General features: G+C 36.2%; 2 protein-coding genes across 3 annotated transcripts in view; both read right to left on the reverse strand.

Annotated features, from left to right (window-relative positions):
* Positions 1 to 19840, reverse strand: part of LOC138170484 (desmocollin-3-like) — a 375256-nt gene that overhangs the window by 90234 nt on the left and 265182 nt on the right. The gene's annotated exons all lie outside the window — the stretch shown is intronic.
* Positions 13760 to 19840, reverse strand: part of LOC138170485 (desmocollin-2-like) — a 41970-nt gene continuing 35889 nt past the window's right edge. The window contains exons 15-17 of one of the 2 annotated variants that reach the window (XM_069099851.1): positions 16850 to 17116; positions 16174 to 16219; positions 15956 to 16089 (exon numbers count right to left, since the gene is read on the reverse strand). In XM_069099851.1, the coding sequence (XP_068955952.1) occupies positions 16184 to 16219; positions 16850 to 17116 (303 nt within the window). In that variant the 3' untranslated portion in view covers positions 15956 to 16089; positions 16174 to 16183. Of the gene's footprint in view, positions 16090 to 16173; positions 16220 to 16849; positions 17117 to 19840 lie in introns of both variants that reach the window. The other variant, XM_069099850.1, reaches the window with a different exon arrangement.

The raw sequence follows: 19840 nt of genomic DNA on the forward strand, positions 1-19840 counted from the left end.
GACTTTGTGCAACTCTACCACACTTAAATCCAATTCATGAACATCAGGCCATCACCCCATGATGTCTTTGGTCTTCTTAGAAAACAAAGAACAACCTTAGAGAATGAACTAGATGAACTAAAAATTTAATTTAAATAACTTTCAGGATATAGAATAAATCCAAACTTGAAAGATATATAGTAAATCCACTGGAAAAAGTTTCCTTATTAGAATTTGATGGGTTCTTTTGTAAGACTTGAATCAGAAGATTATAACTTAGGAAGAAAACAGGAAGGCTTCTGAAAAGGACATGAAAATAAAGACAAGGCAGGGTGGCCAGGTAGCACAGCGAGTGAGAGCACCGGCTCCAGTGTTGAGAAGACCTGGATCAAATCTGGGCTCAGATACTCAGCACCACACCCAGAAATAACTGGCCGTGTAACCTTGAGCAAGTTACTTAACCCTGATTGCTTAAAAAAAAAAAAAAGAAAGAAAAGAAAGACAAGGCAAGCCACATGGAAAGGGCACCCATTATATTCTTGAGCTTCCATAAACTGACAGGTTAACTGAAATACAATGATGTGGAACAAGATCTTCTGAGAAGATACCGGCATGGCAACCCACATTTGGTGCATTCATGTTTAGTAGATGGTCAAGCATGGGAACTGAGAAGATCGACTATACACCAAGGGAAATGGAATCCCAGAGCCAGAGGCAAGACAAATCCATCCCTCATATTCTCAGCATATCTTTGGAAAGTCTAATGAAAGCATGTTAAGAAAAGATAGGGGGAAGGCCTGGTGAAAGAAAGAACACCTAACAGTTAACTCACTCCATTTACATGTATATTATGGGTTAGTTTCCCCATACCTTCCTAAGTTTTCCCTGAGAGGTTTCTTCTCCATCTGTCACCTCAAGAGATACAGGAAATTGCTCTCATTTATGGATAGAGGCTGATAATGGATTTACTACTTCATTTCCCCTTCTTTAAAAAAAACTTTTATGCCTTTATTATTATTATTGTAATTGTTATTATGAGATGTGTAGCTGGCAATAGTCAGCTGCTAATTGAATATTGCACTTATGGAGCCTTGGACTGTGATTTGCAAAACTGATCACCTAAAATAGTTCATTCTAAACCTAGGAAATGCAGTGAAGAACTATATAACCAGAGTACAAGAGGATTCAATGTTATAATAAGTATAATCACTCAAATTCATATAGAAACTGACAGATCGCATTATTACAAAAAACTGCTGCACAGTATTATCATCGTCATCTTGAAAATGAGAAAACTGAGACTCAGAAAGACTGAAATTTATATGAGATCACACAACAGTAAGTGTCAGAATTATACTTTAATGTAAGGTCTTCTGATTTCACAAGTATATACCATCTATCTTATCCTGTAGTCATTTTCTAAGTGCTTCCTAGAGGTAATTTACCTTCTTCATGGAGACCTCTGTTTGTTGCATTCCCTCAAATGTGGAAGTATGTGTTCATTCACTCACTCATTCACCCATTCATTTAATAAGCCCCTCACTTTGATAAGGGTAATTAACATTTTAGAGAAAAACTGAATAAATGCCCCAGAAGTAAGACAGATTGAGACCACACTGAGTTTATTGGCTTCTACTTTTCTGGACCCTTCATGGCCTTACCTACTGACAAATAGGTCAGACAATAACCTGGGCCTTTAATCACTGACACTTTTAAAATTTGGTTTACATTATTCCCACCCTTCCCAGGAGCTCCTATTAACAGACCAATATTTCAATAAGCATCCTCTGGTAAAACCATCTTCTGATGATTAGCTATTGGCATGTTTAACATTGGTATTATCCCAACCATGTGCACTACTACCACCTAGAGGCCAAAACATGTGCTGCAGCTTATGGTTAGATGGTATAAGGGCCCCAGGACCAATTGAAGGTCGCTTATAATATGATAATAATATTTAACCATAAAATGTATATACTTATAAATCAATGGCTCAATATTTATTGCCCTTGTCCTTTTACAAATACCAGCATGTCTTATTAATAACCTATCTTTTACAAGAAGCTTTTTCTCAAAATCTCTTAATTCTAGTGCCTTCCCTCTCTTATTTCCTATATCTAGCTTATTCGTACATATTTGTTTGAGTATTGTCTCCTCCATTAGGTTTAAAGCTCCTTGATGGCAGGGACTATCTTTTTCCTTTTTTCTATCCCCAACACAACACAGTGCCTGCCACATTGTAGATATTTTTTAAAAAATGATTGAATTTGACTTTCTATGAAGTATGGTTTAACACTGATGAATCTTCTACTATATTGAATCATCTCCCATTGAAAATATATAGGACTGTAGGACTTAGAGGTGGAAATAATCTTAGAAAATATCTAGCTCATATTCTCAGCAATACAAGGATCTTCCAAGAGAATCCCAAAGGACTCCTGATGAAGCAAGCTATATGCCTTTAGAGAAAGAACTGATATTGACTGAATAAAGATTGAAGCATGGAGAAGAGGGAAGAATAGAATTTGGAACTCAAAACTTAAAAAAAAGTTTAAATTGTTTTAACATGTAATTGGGAGAAAATAAAATGCTATAATTTTTTTAAAAGAAAATATCTTGATCAACCCTTTCATTTTTTATAGATGGCAACACTGAAGCTCAAAGAGATTCACTGATTTTCTTAAGTCACTCTGGCATTTATGCAGCAGGGCTGAGATTTCAACCTGGTTCTTCTGGGTCCAAATCCAGTGCTTTTCCTATTACATCATGGTTTTTCAACTTATCCAGAAAATTCCCCTTGTACACTAGTATATGGGAATATTTAGTATTGGAGAGACTATGAAAAGACATTTTTGGTCAAGTTATGAATTGGCGTGACCATTCAGAGAAACAATTTGGAATTATTCTAAGAAAGTGACTAAAATGCCTATACCTTTTGACCTTCTGATTCCACTGATAGACTGATTCAGGATGACCCTTAGTAGATTAGGTCTGAAACTAAAAGAAAATGAGATGCCCATAATATATCTAATAGTTAACAAAAATAAGTTCACCTAGCCAAGACAGACAAAGGATATTCAGAGCAGAGAAGGTAAGTTCATCCAAGATAAAACACTGATTCATCTAAACACAGATTCTGGTCATATTCATGTTGGTAATTTATGGTCTGGAACCCCAGGTTTCCAGAATGTTTTGAATCCAGGTAACCAGGAAGCTAAGTTCAATGACCAAAGCCTTAGCCTCCTGAGCCAATCATATCTCAAGCACTATTTCAATAGCAATTCAGAAAAGACTAGACTGACTTACATGTGTGGGTTCAAGGTGAAGGAGATTTAAGGTATTGCTTCTAACACACAGGCATATTATCCAAGAAGGTCAAAAATAAAGATTCCCCATATACAAATAAATATTTATAGCAACACTTTTTGTAATAGCAGGAAACTAGAAACAAAGTAGACACTTATTGACTGGGCAATGCCTAAAAAAATTTCTAGTACATGGATCTGATGGAAAATTACTATGCTGTTAAGAAATAATAATTACAAAGACACATAAAGGCACAGGAGAATGAGCCAGATGGCACAAAGTGATTTAAGCTATAAAATGACTACAATGATGTAAGCAAAAATAACAGAAAAACAATTCAAAATTGAAATTTATAAAATTATGATGACCAAGTTAGCGGCCCCAAAAAGAGATATGCACCTCCTTCCATTATTTATACTATGGCTATTGAGCAATGTGTATGCTATTGGAATCAGTTAATGTAGTGCTAGTTTTGATTAGTAAGTTTTTTTTATTAATAAGAATAAAATAATAAGTTTATTCTCCTAATAAATCAGGCCTTTATAAGACCTGATTTTCTAAGCTAGGGAAAGGGGTGTATATATTGGGGAAAGAACATGATATATAAGCAAGTGATGGCAATAAAAATGCAAGAAATCAAAAGAAAAGAGAAGAGAAATGAAAAAGATAGTATTCAGGTTTGAATCCTAGCTGTGGCCCTTGTTAGCTATGGGCAAGTGGCTTCACTTCCTTGAAATCTACAAAATGAGGTTGATTTTTGTTAGTTCTCTTTCAGTTCTATATCCTAGTATCCCTACATATAGGTAAAATTATTTTTATTTGGCAGTGCTTTTCATCAGTAGTTAAAATTCAATAGCTATTTTAATAACTAATTAATATGTCCAATCAGGTAAACTCAATTCCTTCTATATTCAACAAGCATTTATTGATTAAGTGCTTTGGTATATGCAAAGAATTATGCTAGATATTTGGGATGTAAAGAAAAATTGAAACAACCTCTGCCCTCAATTAGTTTGCATTCTATTTGAGGAACATATCATGTACACATATGTTTATTAGACCCTCTGAACTACCCCAACTCACACTCCTAACCTGACTTCTCTGGGGAATTACTACCCCAGATTCAAATGTTTTTCTCTTTGGGTCTGCATTCCTGAAACCATAACTACAAGCTGCCAGCATTTTTTTATACATAAGAGTAAGCCAGTGGGCATAAATAGTTCACTGAAAGTAAAGGAGTTAACTGAAGTGTCATTGAAAGAATATTAATAATTAATATTTTACCCATAAATCTGTGGTACACTCTCTTACATAGCATCAGTAGAAATAATGGACACAAATAATTAAGGGTTGCACACATAGGGAAAATAGCTGACCAGGATTACTCACATCCTTCAGAGTTGCAGGGCTTATCTGTGTCTTCTAATGTTCTCATGCCACTTCTCATGGGGTAGGGCATCTCTGCTATATGATTTGCTTTCCTGGACCCTTTTGACTTGGATGTCCTCTCCAGCTTCAGGCTCATTAACATATTAGACTAGAATATTGCTATGCACTTTCAGAAGGAACTAGAATCTATACCCCTGTATCAGCCAGAGCCTCTACATTGCTGTTTCCCTAAAATCTTAACTTTGAGGCCTGCCATCTCCTATACCATAGGGTCCTGGTCCCCACTTCCAGAATCTCTCTTCTCTCACCTACTGCACAACTTCATTCTGTAGCCAAACTTCTGTTCTACTGGACAAAGCCATGTATTTCTGGGGCAAAACACCAATGCCAACAGGGGAGAGGAGAGAGAAATCATTTGTCCTCTTTTGCTCTCTTCCAACAGGTAAAAGGTAAAGAGTGAAACATTTTAAATGATACCAGGGACATGAATAATCCTCACCCAGTGACTTTCATCCCTTGACTAAGGCTCTGTAATATCATTAGATTTTTTTCTGTTCAGTTGTCAGATTTTTAAGGAAACACTGCATTGTCAGGTTATTTAGAAAAACTCCTAAGTACCTTCTTTAATTCCTTCCCTCAGTTAAATATTTGCTCTCAATTGGGGTGCTTTTGGCCCATTTGTACATATACCCAATTATGAATAGCTCTTTGGTGAATAGCAGAGGGTTAAGAATTGTCATTTTGATTTTCTTCCCAAAAATCTTATTCTTAAAGGTCTCAGCAAATTCTGTGTCAACAGGAGCTTATTAAGTGCTTACTATTTTCCAGGTACTACACTGAGCACTGGGGATACAAAAGCAAGCAAAAAAAAAAAAAAAGATTCTCTAACCTCAAGTAGCTTACTTTTCTTTTTTTTTGCCTTTTGGAGGGGGGAAGGCAGGGTAATTGGGGTTAGGTGACTTGCCCAAGGTCACATGGCTAGTAAGTGGTAAGTGTCTGAGGCCAGATTTGAGCTTGGGACCTCTTAACTCCAGGGCCAGTGCTCTATTCACTGTGCCACCAAGAAACCCAAGTCGTTTACATTCTAATGAGGGAAGGCAACACATAAAAGTGGAGCTGAAAACTGGAAGGGAGAAGGATTGGGGAAGTACTCACACAAAGAATGAAGGATGGCTGGTCTGGGTCCTTAATTAAAATACAGGTTCTGGAAAGAACTCACCGATGGGAGAAAAGACCACAGGGACAGAGGAAGAACAATCCATTAATAAATAGATTTTGGTTTCGCTCAAGAATTAATATAGCTGGTGGAGCTGGAGAAAATACTCATCCCAAAATTCATGGTTATGGACATTCGACAATTAGACACCATGTTTGAAAATTCTCACATCCCACCTACTTAAATCTATGTAAATACCATCTCCAATCTGAAGACAATGTAGAAAATAAAAATGAGGGGAAGAGAAGAACCAAGCTTCCCATCCCAGGAGTTATCATTCAACATGAGTTCACAGAACATATACGGGTTCTTCCAACCAGGATTAGGGACCTGACTTCAATGGAGAAATTCTATTTTCCTAAGTGAAAATTGTGGGGGTCCTTATAGCACATATAGCCCATTTCTCCAAGAGATGCCCTATGTCCCAACATAAACTAATCCAGTCTCTAAAAAACACAGGGCCTTCCAAATGGAGATCACAACCCATACTTTGCTAGAACAATCAAATTTATTTTTTTTATTGTGCAAACTTGGAAAATCCCCGAAGATATGTGGGGTTCACAAAAGAGGAATTAAGCACTTAGGAATTATTCCTCAGCTTCCTAGATCATCAGGTAAATAATATTTTCTGTACCTGCAGTTATTATGATGTAAGCCATCTAGGCTTACATCACCATAGGCAAGCCATCTAAAACTGCTCAAACTAGATTTTTTTTTTAAAATTGTGGGTCTATCTCCACTATGTGTGAATTGTACCAGCAACATCTATAATACCTATATGAGCTTCAATATGTACTGAAAGTAGTAACACAAGAGATATTAGTTTTCTATCATGCACAAATTATCTAGCCTGATTTGTAAAGGAAACAGTAAAAAACTGACTATCCAACCGCAGCCTGAAAAGCAACAATAAGAAAATACAAGGTTTGGTTTGGTTGGGTTTTGCTAGGAGATTCCCTACAACATTAGCATATCCAAAAGGAGGCTCCAGGAAGAGAATCCCTTCAGCTTCTCCCTAAAATGCATTATGTCCCCAAATATATCCCAGATACATCTCCATAGTATGTATTATTTTTTCTTGCTGACTACTTAACTCCATAGCCTGACTCTTATTCTGCTGGATGCTACCATCTATTTCTATTGCAAGATGCTATTGCAAATGTGGGGAGTGGAAAAAAGATGAATTGATATCTCCCAGGCCACATTTTCCAAGAAGGGAAATGGTGGAAAGGTGAAGAATGAACTCTTTCTTTAGAACTCTCTCTGCCTATTTTAAAGGACAACAAGAATTTGATTGATGATATCTTGCCACATTATTTAGGTAATTCCCTTACATTCTACTATTAAGTTATTTAGGAAAACTCCCAAATGCCTCCTGTACACAATTAATACAAAAAATATGAAGAAAATATAAATAAAATTTTGAGGTAGGTTGAGTGTACTAACCAACAGAGGGACCAGGGAAAGTCTCCCTAATACTGAAATAATGAACCTGGTAGATAAAGAAGAAAATTTATTTTGAATATATTAGACTTTCAATTCTTTTTTAATAGCAATTTCCTCCCCACTATTTCTCTAAGCCCCTAAATTTTCTAACAAGTAGCAGTCCTATATGACCTACTATCTTTCTGGTTTTCCTCTTCTAGGGAGAAAAACGGTACTTGCAGTTGGATCTGTTTAACATTTCTCCTGGATAATGAGGTGAATTAGGAGGAGAAAAGGTACAGAAAAAAATGCTGCATTGAGCTATTTCCTCCAGTCAGTGCAGAATTGTGAGGATGAACACAGGATGATTTCAAACAAGCTCTCCTGTAAGGAACTGAAAATGAGTGTGGTGGACATGAACAGATGGTGATACATTGTTAGTATTTATAAAGGAGAAGTAGAATAAAAGTTGTCGTTAATGAACTGCATGAGGGAAAAAGAAAATAGGCTAGTTAAATGTCAAGGGTAAAAGACATTGCTCATGTGTTACATTGATATCTTGGTGACATCAAGAAAGAGAGGATTCTCCACCATATTAGATGATAAATCTATGGGGAGACATGGACAAAAACCCCAGAGGGTTGACAGGAGTGTATTGGTTGTAATCTTCAGTGTTAGAAGGAATATCCATGCCAACAAGGTAATTGATCCATTTTACAATTTTATTTGAATATTATTTGAATACTTGAGATATTTAGATTTTTCAGAAAAGAGATAATTCATTCTAAGATATTCATGGGGAACTACTGTTCACAAGACTTGGCTGTTAAAAGTACTATACATTTTAGAAATAAAATGCATCTGTCCTTTCCCAATGTATGACAATACTGGATGATGCAAGAATTTCTAAACTTAAGTTAGTTGAATTTAAAGATATCTTATTGAGGACCTGAGCTTAGATGCTAGGATAGAATACATTTTCATCAAAGTTAAAAGTATAAAGCATTTCTTACTTCTTCAAAGAGCCCTTTGGATCAAGTAAATGTCATCATTCCATATGTTTAAAATACACCCAAACAAATAAAAAAGGTGGTGATTATTTGTACAGCATTCCAGGACCTCTGAAATAGTATCTGAAATGGCACAGTATCAAAAACCACCTGCTTGGCATACAATCAGTTGACTAATCTCCATAGACTTCTAAGTCTTTTGTTGCTGTGAATTTGCTGGAGACAGCTCAAACTGACTCAGAACACATTATTAAATTTTCAGTGTGAGTATTTATACCTCTGAAATAAGTAAATGGTTGCAAATCATGCTTTGATGTATTGTTTTGTTGATTGTGTAAGCTTAATAAAATGAAGCAGAATATGTAAATTCAGATTCAATTTTAAAGTGTCAGGAGTAAATTTTGTTTGTTTTTGGAGAGCTGGTTGTTAAACATTTACCACCATGTCCCTATTTATATCTATCCTTCCTCTTTATTCACATGATTCACATTAGATCCTCTTTACCTCTTCCTTCTAATTAGATCTTTCTAATTGGGCTAATTTTGCTTTTTCTTTTTCTTTTTTTTTGCCTTTTGGAGGGTAATTAGGGTTAAGTAACTTGCCCAAGGTTACACGGCTGGGCTAATTTTTCGATTCATCCTTCATCTTAACAAACATTTTTAACCAAGTCATTATGGTTGTGTAGTATGTCTTTCCTTCTTGAAGAGGACCATGATATCACAGAGGTGACAACTTGACTCACAATTGACTTTGATTTGAGTGAGGGAGGGCTGTGCAAGGTAACCAGTCTCACTTTCTCCTCCAGAGTCATCTGGGCCCAATGGCCAGATACTGATCAGGATGACTGGAGATGGTACAGGATGCAGTGGAAGACCTTGGCCCTTTTAAGCTATGGTCTTTACAAGTGCTGGTTTTGAGTGAGGCAATGCCCATTCAGTGACTAGACCTCTTTAAGAATTGAATTAAGGGATGCCCCCTTAATAAAAAAAAAAATCACACTTGGAGGGGAAGACCCTAAGGGTTGCTGACCAGAAGAGAAACAGTTACTATTTACATTTGCTCTGAGCCAGGAGGGCCCAAAAAATAACCATTAAGTAGTGCTTGGGCTGGGATCTATAGTTGTCCATTCCCTGAGATCCAGAGTGAATTGGGTTTAAGTCACCAAGTCGCTCTCCTGCTAAAAAGCCTTGAATATCTCCTTATTGATGCTGGGACAAATATGAGCTCCTCAGTCTGTCATTTAAGACTCCCTACTCGCTAACTCCAATACACCTTATCTCAAAAGACTCCTTTTCGCAAACTCTGCATTCTAACCAAACAGCTCTTTCCTAAAAGCCTAAAAAAGAGGCTTTTTTCCTATCTATATTCACAAAGGCCTCCCACTCACTTCTTCTTCTCAGACTCCTTATTCTTCTTCAGGTATTGTAAGACACCTTTCTTTGTACCTGGCACATAGGATCACTTCATTGAAAGTAACCTTGCTTTAATCCCACTTGGTGACTGGATTATTCAGCATCAGCCAACTGATCTCTTGTTCTCTTGGGAAGAAGAGCAGGTTATATTTTGGTTTAGCCCTGCAAGATTGTAGTGGATTTTTTTTTGGAGGGGGGAAGGTAGGGCAATTGGGGTTAAGTGACTTGCCCAAGGTCACACAGCTACTTTTGTGTTAAGTGTCTGAGGCTAGATTTGAACTCAGGTCCTCCTGATTCCAGGGAAGGTGCTCTACTAGTGCCACCTAGCCACCCAAGGTTGTAGTGTTCTGAGTCACTAGTCTGAACCAAAGTAGTTGCCTGTAGATTGTTTGACAATCGTTAGACAAACACAGGACTTCTAGAGTATTTACCTTCTTTCTCTGGGGCAGAACCAATCCCATGATTTTTTTTTTAATATTCCTCTCTTTTTACACTGCCAAAACAAAGACTCAAAATACTCCCAACAGATGGGAAAATGTTATCTTAAGAATCAGAGATATGTAGGTTGTGGGTCAAGATATTTGTGTTGTTAGTCTAAGGATAAATAGTAATGGGAAAATGTATTGAGACTGTACATGCAGGGACTGGCACACCTGTAAGTGAGCTGGTAGGATTATATGGTTCACTGAGGATTATATGGTTCAGTTTAACTGGACTTATTACTGTTTCTCATACACTGCAGGCACTGCATTTCCCATCTTGGTACCTTTGTTTTTGGTTGTCCCCCCTCACTAGAATGAACTCCTTCCTCACCTCTGATGCTTAGAATTTCTAATTTATTTCTTTTTTCTTTTGTTTTGCTTTTTGGAGGGGCGAAGGCAGGGCAATTGGGGTTAAGTGACTTGCCTAAGGTCACACGACTAGTAAGCATTAAGTGTCTGAGGTCGGATTTGAACTCAGTTCCTCCTGACTACAGGGCCAGTGCTTGATTCACTGCGCCACCTAGCCGCCCCTCTAATTTATTTCAAAAATCAGCTCAAGTACCACCTGTTACATAAAACCTTTCCTAAAGTCCCCAAGAATTACTTTATCATCTTCTATACCCCCATTTACCTATTTATCTATTTCGTATGTACCTCTCTGTGTGTGAGTGTTGTCTCCTCAAACACTTTTATGATGTTGGGCAAGTTTTTTAACCTGTTTGCCTCAGTTTCCTCAACTGTAAAATGAAAAAAATAATAGCACCTACCTCTCAGAGGATCAAATGAGATCATATTTGCAAAGCGCTTAGTACACTGCCTGAAACATAGTAGGCATTTCCTAAATGCTGATTCCCTTCCCCCAATAGAAAATAAGCGCTTCGGAGACAATAATTGTTGATTCTCTTTTGTTTCCCCACCACCTAGGACAGAGTCTGGCACATAGTAGGCACCTACTAAATGTTGTTGACTGAATGAGTGCTGTAATTTTATGCCCAGGTGGCTGCAGATACTGTACTCCTTCTGTTCTATCATTTGTCCCTGCTGTTCAACAGAGTTCCAGTGATTGGAGCTACAACCGTCCTGGATCCTTCGGAATTTCCTCCTGAGTGAAGATGGGACTGTGTTAGTGCCACATCCACTTAAGGAAGATTAGTTTTAGCAAGAGTCAAATTGCAACAAATTAACTACAATTTCTGCTCCCCGCTACCAGGTATCCTGAATTCAAATCAATAAACACAAATGAAAAATAAAATAAAAGATTTGGCATAATACTGGAGTGATCCTCCATAAAGCAAGTATCAGAGTTCGCGTCCATGGGAGCTGCTATTCTTCCCCATGATTCCTTGACTCTTCTGGAGCTAAAAAGCTGTTGTTTTGGAATCTTAGCTCTAAGAGACTATAAAACATCTCCTTGAGGCTCCAGTGTAGCCCCTCCTTTTAGCCCAATGGAAAGATTAGTCTCTATAAGGTAGGAAGCAGGCAGTTTACCTTACTAGAAAGACTGTCAGACAGTCTACAAGGCTTTGGCTGGGCTCCGAGGACAGGAGGTGGAATCCCATACACAAATTACACTGGTCATGAAACCCTGGGATATCTTCCATCTACCCAGCAAAAGACTGTTGAGTGGGGAGAATCTGTAAGGTCCAGGTGTCCTCAAGGGCCAGAGCTTCAACAACTGACTGAAACAAGAATTTGCTTCCTTCAAGGTAGCAAATATACCTCACAGTACAGTCTGTCTATTGTTGCGACTACAACAGTCTCTAGTTTTGCCATTATCAGCCACAGACAATCTGTTTAGAGACTCAGAGAACAATACCATCATTTCCCATAAACATTTTCCCACTTAGTAGTGAGTTCTTTATGTCTTATGATTTCATTTATGATAATAATTTCCCTATATATCCAAGGTCCAGTACTTACTACCAGTTGTGAGTCAGCTTGGGGGAGTGGGTAGGGAGGTTGGGGGGTGTGGCTCTAACAGATAAGATGTTGGACTTTGAGTCAGTGTAATCCGTGTCTGAATCCTGCCACAGACACTGACAAACTTGTGTGACTCTGACCTTTATCAGCTTGTTTACTTATCAGTAAAATGAGAATAATAGCAATTATCTCACAGTGTGGTCTGCAAACCTTTAAGCACTATGTAAATGCTAGCTACTTTAGTTTCCTTTTTTTGGAAGCTCAGAGGGTTGGATGCAATGACCTTTCTAACTCTAAATTCCTGAGCCTATAATGTGACTATGATTCATTCATTAACTATCATTAACATTTATTCCTTGTAGGTCTTTGAACAAAGAGGATACATTAAGGGTACCAACATTCAAATTAATTAATCCTGATGGCCCACTGGGCAGCTAAGTGGTACAGCAGGTAGAGCACTGGACCTGAAGCCAGGAAGACCCATCTTCTTGAGTTAAAATCCAGCCTCAAACATTTACTAGTTGTGTGAGCCTGGGCAAGTCATTTAACCATGTTTGCATTAGTTTCCCCATCTGTAAAAGGAGGTGGAGAAGGAAATGGCAAACTACTCTAGTATCGTTTTTTTTTTTATAGAGCAATTGGGGTTAAGTGACTTGCCCGAGATCACATGGCTAGTTTTTGTGACACTCTAGTATCTTTACTACGAAAACCCCAACATGACTGAAAAACAACTGAACAACTAATGGACCATTAGTTCCATAAATTAAATACTCTCCTACCACTCTATGTCGAGGTAAATAGAATTGAATTCAATAAACATTTATTACTTAATCTTTAAAAATTATATTTGTATACATTAAAAATTTACATAACCAAGTGAATTGGGTGAGTTTAAATCAGCTAAGTGGCACAGCGGGTAGAGCAACAACCCTGGAATCAGAGACCTGTGTTCAAATCCATTCTCTGGCACTTAACTGTGTGATCCTGGACAAGTCATTTAACCTCTGTCTGATTCAATTTCCTCTTCAAGAAACTAGAGATAATAACAGCACCTATCTCCCAAGGTTCTTGTAAAGATAAAATATTTGTAAAGCATTTTGCAAAGCTTAAAGTACTATATGAATACTAGTTATTGTTAGTTATCATGTGATCATTTATATAGTAATGTGGATAGTAAATATTCATTTTGTTATGGATGATGACAAACATTCCTTTTCATAAATATCAGCCAATATATTTTCTGGGTTTTCAGTCTTCTTCTGGTAAGAAATATTAAAGAAACATCAGCCTAAAAGATACTACTTCCCTTCCTACTTCTTAAGTTAAAGGACATACATCTAACTAGTCTAATAGTAATGCCAAATGTTATGAACAAGGTAGGTCAGAGTACAATTCTGTTTTACATTGTTTAGGATTACAATTTAATCTGTCACAAGACTGTCTTTGTCTGTTCCTATTTTAGCAGAAATATTATGGTAGAGAATTTGGTGAAGTATTCTTAGCTTGAGATTTATGCCAAGATCATATAACTTCATAGGATTTAGAGCTGGAGGGCCTTAGATATCATCTAGTCCAACCTTGTATACAGAGCTCATTGGAGATCATCTCAGAGAGAAGGCATTGGCTTAAAATTCAGAGATTTTTATTACTCACAGAAGTAAACATTAGGAACCACTTTTAAATGATCAATATGATTAGCAGATACACAACTATGAAATTTGACAATAATTAATGAAGACATTGTGATTTTATACATATGCTCCCAAAACAACATTTTCAAAATTGAACATTCCCTTTCCCTAACATGTCTTTCATATTTGACTTTTTTATGCACCACCACCACCCCTTTACTGGCAAGGTCTTAATTCCACCTCATCGTCTCTCGCTTTTGCTGTCTGTACATTCATACTAGCCACTTTAATTCAGATCCTCATCATGTCTTGCCCAATCTAAAAGTCCTCCTAATTAGAATTCTGCTTTACAGTCTATACTGGTTTTCAATCTATCCTTCACGAAGTTGCTTAAAATAACCTATTCCATTTCTATCCAGAAAACTGATTATGTCACACCTCTATTAAAAAAAAAAAACCTGCTATGACTACCTATTACTTCTACATTAAAATACATTCTCCTTCGCTTTCCATTTAAGACCACCCACACTCTGACTGCAATGTGTCTTTCCAGCATTGCATCACATTTCTTCTTCTCCATACCCACCATGCTCACACCAAATTTGGTCTACTGTCCTCATTTTCCATGCATTTGCACATAGTTGTCTCCATCCCTGGAATTAGTCCATACTCATTTCCAATTTAAATTCTTCAAGGTTTAGCTCAGGTGAACCTTTACCATGATTCATTCCTTCGTCAATAAACCTACCTGAAAGTGCTATTTCCAGGCTCAAATGTTCTTAGAAGACTTTATTTTCATCTCTTTTCTGTTGCTGTCATACTCTGTCTTATATTCTAGGAATTTAGGTACATGGAATTACTCTTGCAGTGAACTATCATTTTTCATTTTTGTTGCTTATCATGTTTTCCACAAGGTAAGCATTTCATAAATTGTTGAATTTTAAACTCTGTATATCCAAATATTGGTTTTTGTCTCCCCATTAAAAAAATAAAGTTGGCTCTACTGAAAGCATGAAGTAAAATTTATTTCTATAGTTTTAATGGCAAAATTAAAGGCTCTAAAAGACATAGCAAAACAGTCACCAGAGACATTTGATACAATTACAATAACATATATTTCCATAAAATTGAGAAGACATAGCTTTACATAAAACAAAGGCAGTTCACAGGGAAAAGCAGGTGGGTGTTGGGAAAAGACTTTTAGAAGTTTTGGGTTCCTCTAGCCCATAGTATAGCTATCTTTAGGCTAAACATTTTAAATAAAGAATATAACATTTAGGATATAAAGATTATATCAAAGAAAAACACTGCAAAAACAAACTTTCAAAAATATGTAAATACTTTTGAAAATATATGTGAAGTCTATATGTCCATGGCACTCAAAAGATGAAATACAGATCCAGTGCTGGTTATTTTTATACAGTAAATCATCAGAAACCTGGACTCCATTAAATTATAATAAGTGATAATTTAGATGGACAGTCCAACTGAAGCTTATCTTTGCACTGCTCAAAATGGGTTTGCTAAACAAATTATCAAGACTACAGAAAACTATTTAAAATAATGAAAAAAACTGTTTTTAAGCATCCTCACAATTTCCAATGCTGAACACGTTTGATAAGCTAAGTGACCAAAGTAATAATTAAAAGTAGGACCTCTAAAAAGAGCTTTACTAAACTTTGTGATTTTAAAAGCTTGATAATAAAACTGTAATGCTTTTTAAAAAAGGTACTTACTACACTTATTAATGCAGAATGCTCATCCACGAACTAACAAAATATGACTATATTTATAATACTTCTAGGGCAACCTTACAAATTGCCAAGTGCCTTTACTATCCATTAGTAAAGAATGTCAAGTTCTTTCCTTTTACTAGCTGTCAATCTCTTCTAAAGAAGACAGGAAAATTTTTGTTTTAAGTGTGACCATAGGTAAGTTTTTATGCTTAATTTAAGATGTGAACATGCATTTTGGCAAAACAGCTTCTCTCAAATAAAGAATAAAAACCTATAATATATTGCATTCAAGTTTTAAAATATCCCAGCTTTGAATTCTCCATAAAACAAACAAAAAACCCACAGTTCCACTCCAAGTCCCAGTACTGAATTGTTAGACAGTTATCTATCTCTTCATGCATGTTTCTGCCAGAGTCCTAAATTTGGGTTCCAAGTGATCTAAAAATTCAAGCCCTTCTTCCTCATGGCGCTCACTGCAACACCCTACAGAACCAGCCGCGGAGCCTCTCCCTTCATAGTGATATGTAAGGACATAGTCTTGAGCATGGGTCTGATCTTCATTCTGATTACACAGTTGCACCTTCTGCACAGGGGAAAATGAACAACACATTATTATTTTTTTTTAGACACCTAAGCATATTAACATGAAATTATTTCTTTGATTTACCTTTCATTGTTTAATTTTTAATCAGAGTCTGTCCTCTAATGGATTCCTACGTACAAAAAATGCACATGATTGGTGTATATATCAAAATTATACCATAAAATCAGTCTTTAGCATGCTTCTAATAATCAGAAAGGAGGCAACATACACACATGCACATATACACATTTTCTTATTCAATAATAGCTAAGACTTGTATAGTGTTTTAAGGTTTTCAAAGAACTTTTTACATATTATCTTTTTCATGTTTCCTTCAGAAATCACAATAAAGAGAAAAAATAATTAACTAATCTTGAGCCAGGATCTTGCACAGATCTTTTTAAAAAAGGTAAGAGTTACTGAATGAGCTAAGTACTACATTTACCATGCTTAACTTCAAACTCTGGTTCCTCAAACTCTACTAACTGGGATAATTTACTAAAAAAGTTACAAATAACAGTCAAGGACTAAACGGAACACGTAAGTTAATAATCTGATTTATTTTTTCCTAGACATAACCAAACCCAATATTTAAGGGAGGAAATGTAACTTCCTGTGGATAAGGCTAATAAATTTAAGGAAGATATAAACTAATTTCCTATTATTGAATCACAAATCTACTGTTCATTATTTATAAATCTGAAAGAATCATAACTTAAATGGACTCTGTTATCTTTAAAAAAAACTGGGGAAGACTTACTTCACCAAGACGGGGTTGAGTAAAATTCTGCCATTCAGAATAATTGTATCTGCAATTGTCCACCTCAACTTGTCCTCCTCTACAAGAATCCAGGGTGTGGTGTCCTCCCCTGCATGAATCCAGGGTGTGGTGGCCTCCTCCTCGACAAGATTCCAAAGTATGATGACCTCCTTTCATCATTTCAAAACTTTCTTGCCCACATTTTGCTCCTGTTCCCAATGTGCAACCAGTGCTCACATTCTGTGTAGTCAATCCATTTGTGCAATACTGAAGGAAAATTGAAGAATTTGTGTTTGGGGTTAGGAAGAAAGTAAACAAGGATACATGGAAGAAAACCCATCATTTAGATAATGCTATTATTTCTAGTTTGTAAATATTTAAATTTCCAGAAATAATTGCATTTCTAGAATTAGTGTCTGAAAAACATAAGATCACTAAAACAAGACATATAGTTCAATTTATTGCACAGTTATTAAGTTTTTAATTGGTGTAAAGCATTGTGTTGGTCAAGAATAAGCATAATCATTCTCTTACTTTCATGACATACCATTTTCCAAGTCAACAGCTAGTTTAAACAGGTCATGTTGGAGCTGCTATAATTTCATTAATTATTTTCTCATATCTATCCCTTTTTCCAATTTGGCATTAAATGTTTACTTTTGCTGGTCAATGTTCTGATTAGACTTACAGTTCACTTTTAAATGACTCCCATTAAATGCACCCCAAGTCTGAAAGGCATTTAAACATAGGTGTTAAATTGTCTGTTCCCCTCTTTGGGGGCATTAAAACCAGTAATTTCTGTATCCTGGAAAGATATTCCTTTTCTTTTTTTTTTAATTAATTTATTTATTTTAAAGCAATTGGGGTTAAGTAACTTGCTCAAGGTTACATGGCCAGGTGTTTCTGGGTGGGTGCTAAGTGTCTGAGCCCGGGATTCGATCTCCAGGTCTTCTCAACACTGGAGCTAGTGCTCTTACTCGCTGTGCTACCTGGCCGCCCCAAGATATTCCTTTTCTTAAAACCTTCAGAGAAGATTTTCTAGTCTCCCTTGACATTATTCCTGGGTCTCACCCTTCAGAGTCAAGTAGTTAGACATCTTAACACAAATTTCTCTTGCTGTACTTGAAATCTTTTCAGTTAGGGTACAGCAGATATAGAAGCATTACTCAGCATTTCTCATAAAATGCCCCACAAAGATTTGTTTTTATATTTCTTACAAAACCTATCACATTTTCTCTTATATTAAAAAGTTTTCTGTGACTGTCTCCCCACAACTAAACTGTGAACCTCTGAAGGGCAAGACCAGTTTCTTCAATTTCATTATCTTCTCAATGCCTATTGAGAAGTTCCTTGCATAGAACAACCATTTGTTGGATATGACTAACACTTCTTATTGTCAACTTGAAAAAAATGACCCAGAGCAAGGATTCTGTAAAACCCCAAATATAAAAATATAGCCTTGCAATCAAAAAAGTTCAAGATCAACTAGTAACAGAGGCAATGTTTATAACAGACTAAGTACTGGACTTGGAGTCAATGAGGAATTAATGAACGAAAATGAATGAAAAAGCATATATTATGTACTAATTGTATGCACAGAACTGTGCTAACTACTGAGACTGCACATAGAAAAGTAAGGCAATCCCTACTTCCATGGAAGATTTGGATCAAGTCCTGCCTCTAATATATACCTAGCTGTGTGATCCAGACAAGTCTCCTAACCTCTCAGTGCTACAGGCAACTCTAAGACTAACACAGACCAGATGCTAATCTGTATCAGTGAAAGGAATTTCCATACCAGGAGCACCTCATTGATGAAATTATAATTCTATATTAAAGTACTGATAATTTTAGATAATAGAATGACCAAAATTGTAGATGCCCTGACATCCTTTTTTTCACTCATCAAAATATATTTAATAACTGAAAGTTAGGAGGGCATAATAGAGTGTTAGAGTTAGAATAAATACATTTGGGTACAAAATTAACTTGTGGCACTTACTAGCTGAGGAACCCTGAGCATGCCACAACAGTTTCTTAATCTATAGAATGAGAATAATATCTATAGTACCTATTCGACAAGATGGTCAAGCTCATATGAAGAGATTATGTGAAACATTTTGCAAACCTTTAATTGTTATATATGTCAGTTACTATTATTGTTGTTAATCACATAAAAACCAAAATAAGCTAGTAGATCTGTTTTACTGTGCATCCATCGGTTGTCCTCTTCCCAGTATCTACTACAAATGCTTTGAATATCAAGGTTGGGTCTTACACTGAGTTCTTTGAAGTCTTTTATCCCCCTTCAACTTTTCATTGCTTTATGAAATGATTTCGTCTTTGCAAATGAGCTTATATCCTTTTTCATAGTTGCCCCTGGCTATTCTTTTTCTCTCTGTTTGACAAAGAGATCATATATTTGTTGCCTGAGGTGGCTTCTTCCAGCCTCTTCACAGTGGTTATTGTATTGAATTTGTTAAAATCTAAAAATTATAATCATTATCTTACTTTCATGATATACCATTTTCCCAAGTCAACAGCTAGTTTAAACGGGTCATGTTGGAGCTGCTATCATTTCATTAATTATTTTCTCATATTTATCCCTTTGTCCAATTTGGTATTAAATGTTTACCTTTGCTGGTCAATGACCTGATTAGACTTATACAGTTTACTCTGAAAGAACTCCCACATCAGTAACTAGCTGCTGCCAAAGATAAGCCACTTAAGCAGGGTGTGTAAATGACATCTGACAAGTGAAAGTAGGAAGGCTTGTTCAATTATCATTTTGCATCTGTTTTTCTACCAAGAAGAATAATTGTTGGATAGAATAAGAACAGAACAAAAATGGTAAACAGGAGAAAATGATCAAAATGTCTTAAGAAAATAGGGAAAAGTACATCTTGCTAATCATATTCAAGTCACTTGATCTGGAAACAAGCAAATGGTATTATGACTTTCAAAAAATGGAAATAGCCTTTGACTTCAAAT

Source organism: Petaurus breviceps, unplaced genomic scaffold (assembly GCF_028583685.1).
Source record: "Petaurus breviceps papuanus isolate PSGF00001 unplaced genomic scaffold, PetGlider_PUasm1.0 38, whole genome shotgun sequence".
Taxonomy (NCBI): domain Eukaryota; kingdom Metazoa; phylum Chordata; class Mammalia; order Diprotodontia; family Petauridae; genus Petaurus; species Petaurus breviceps.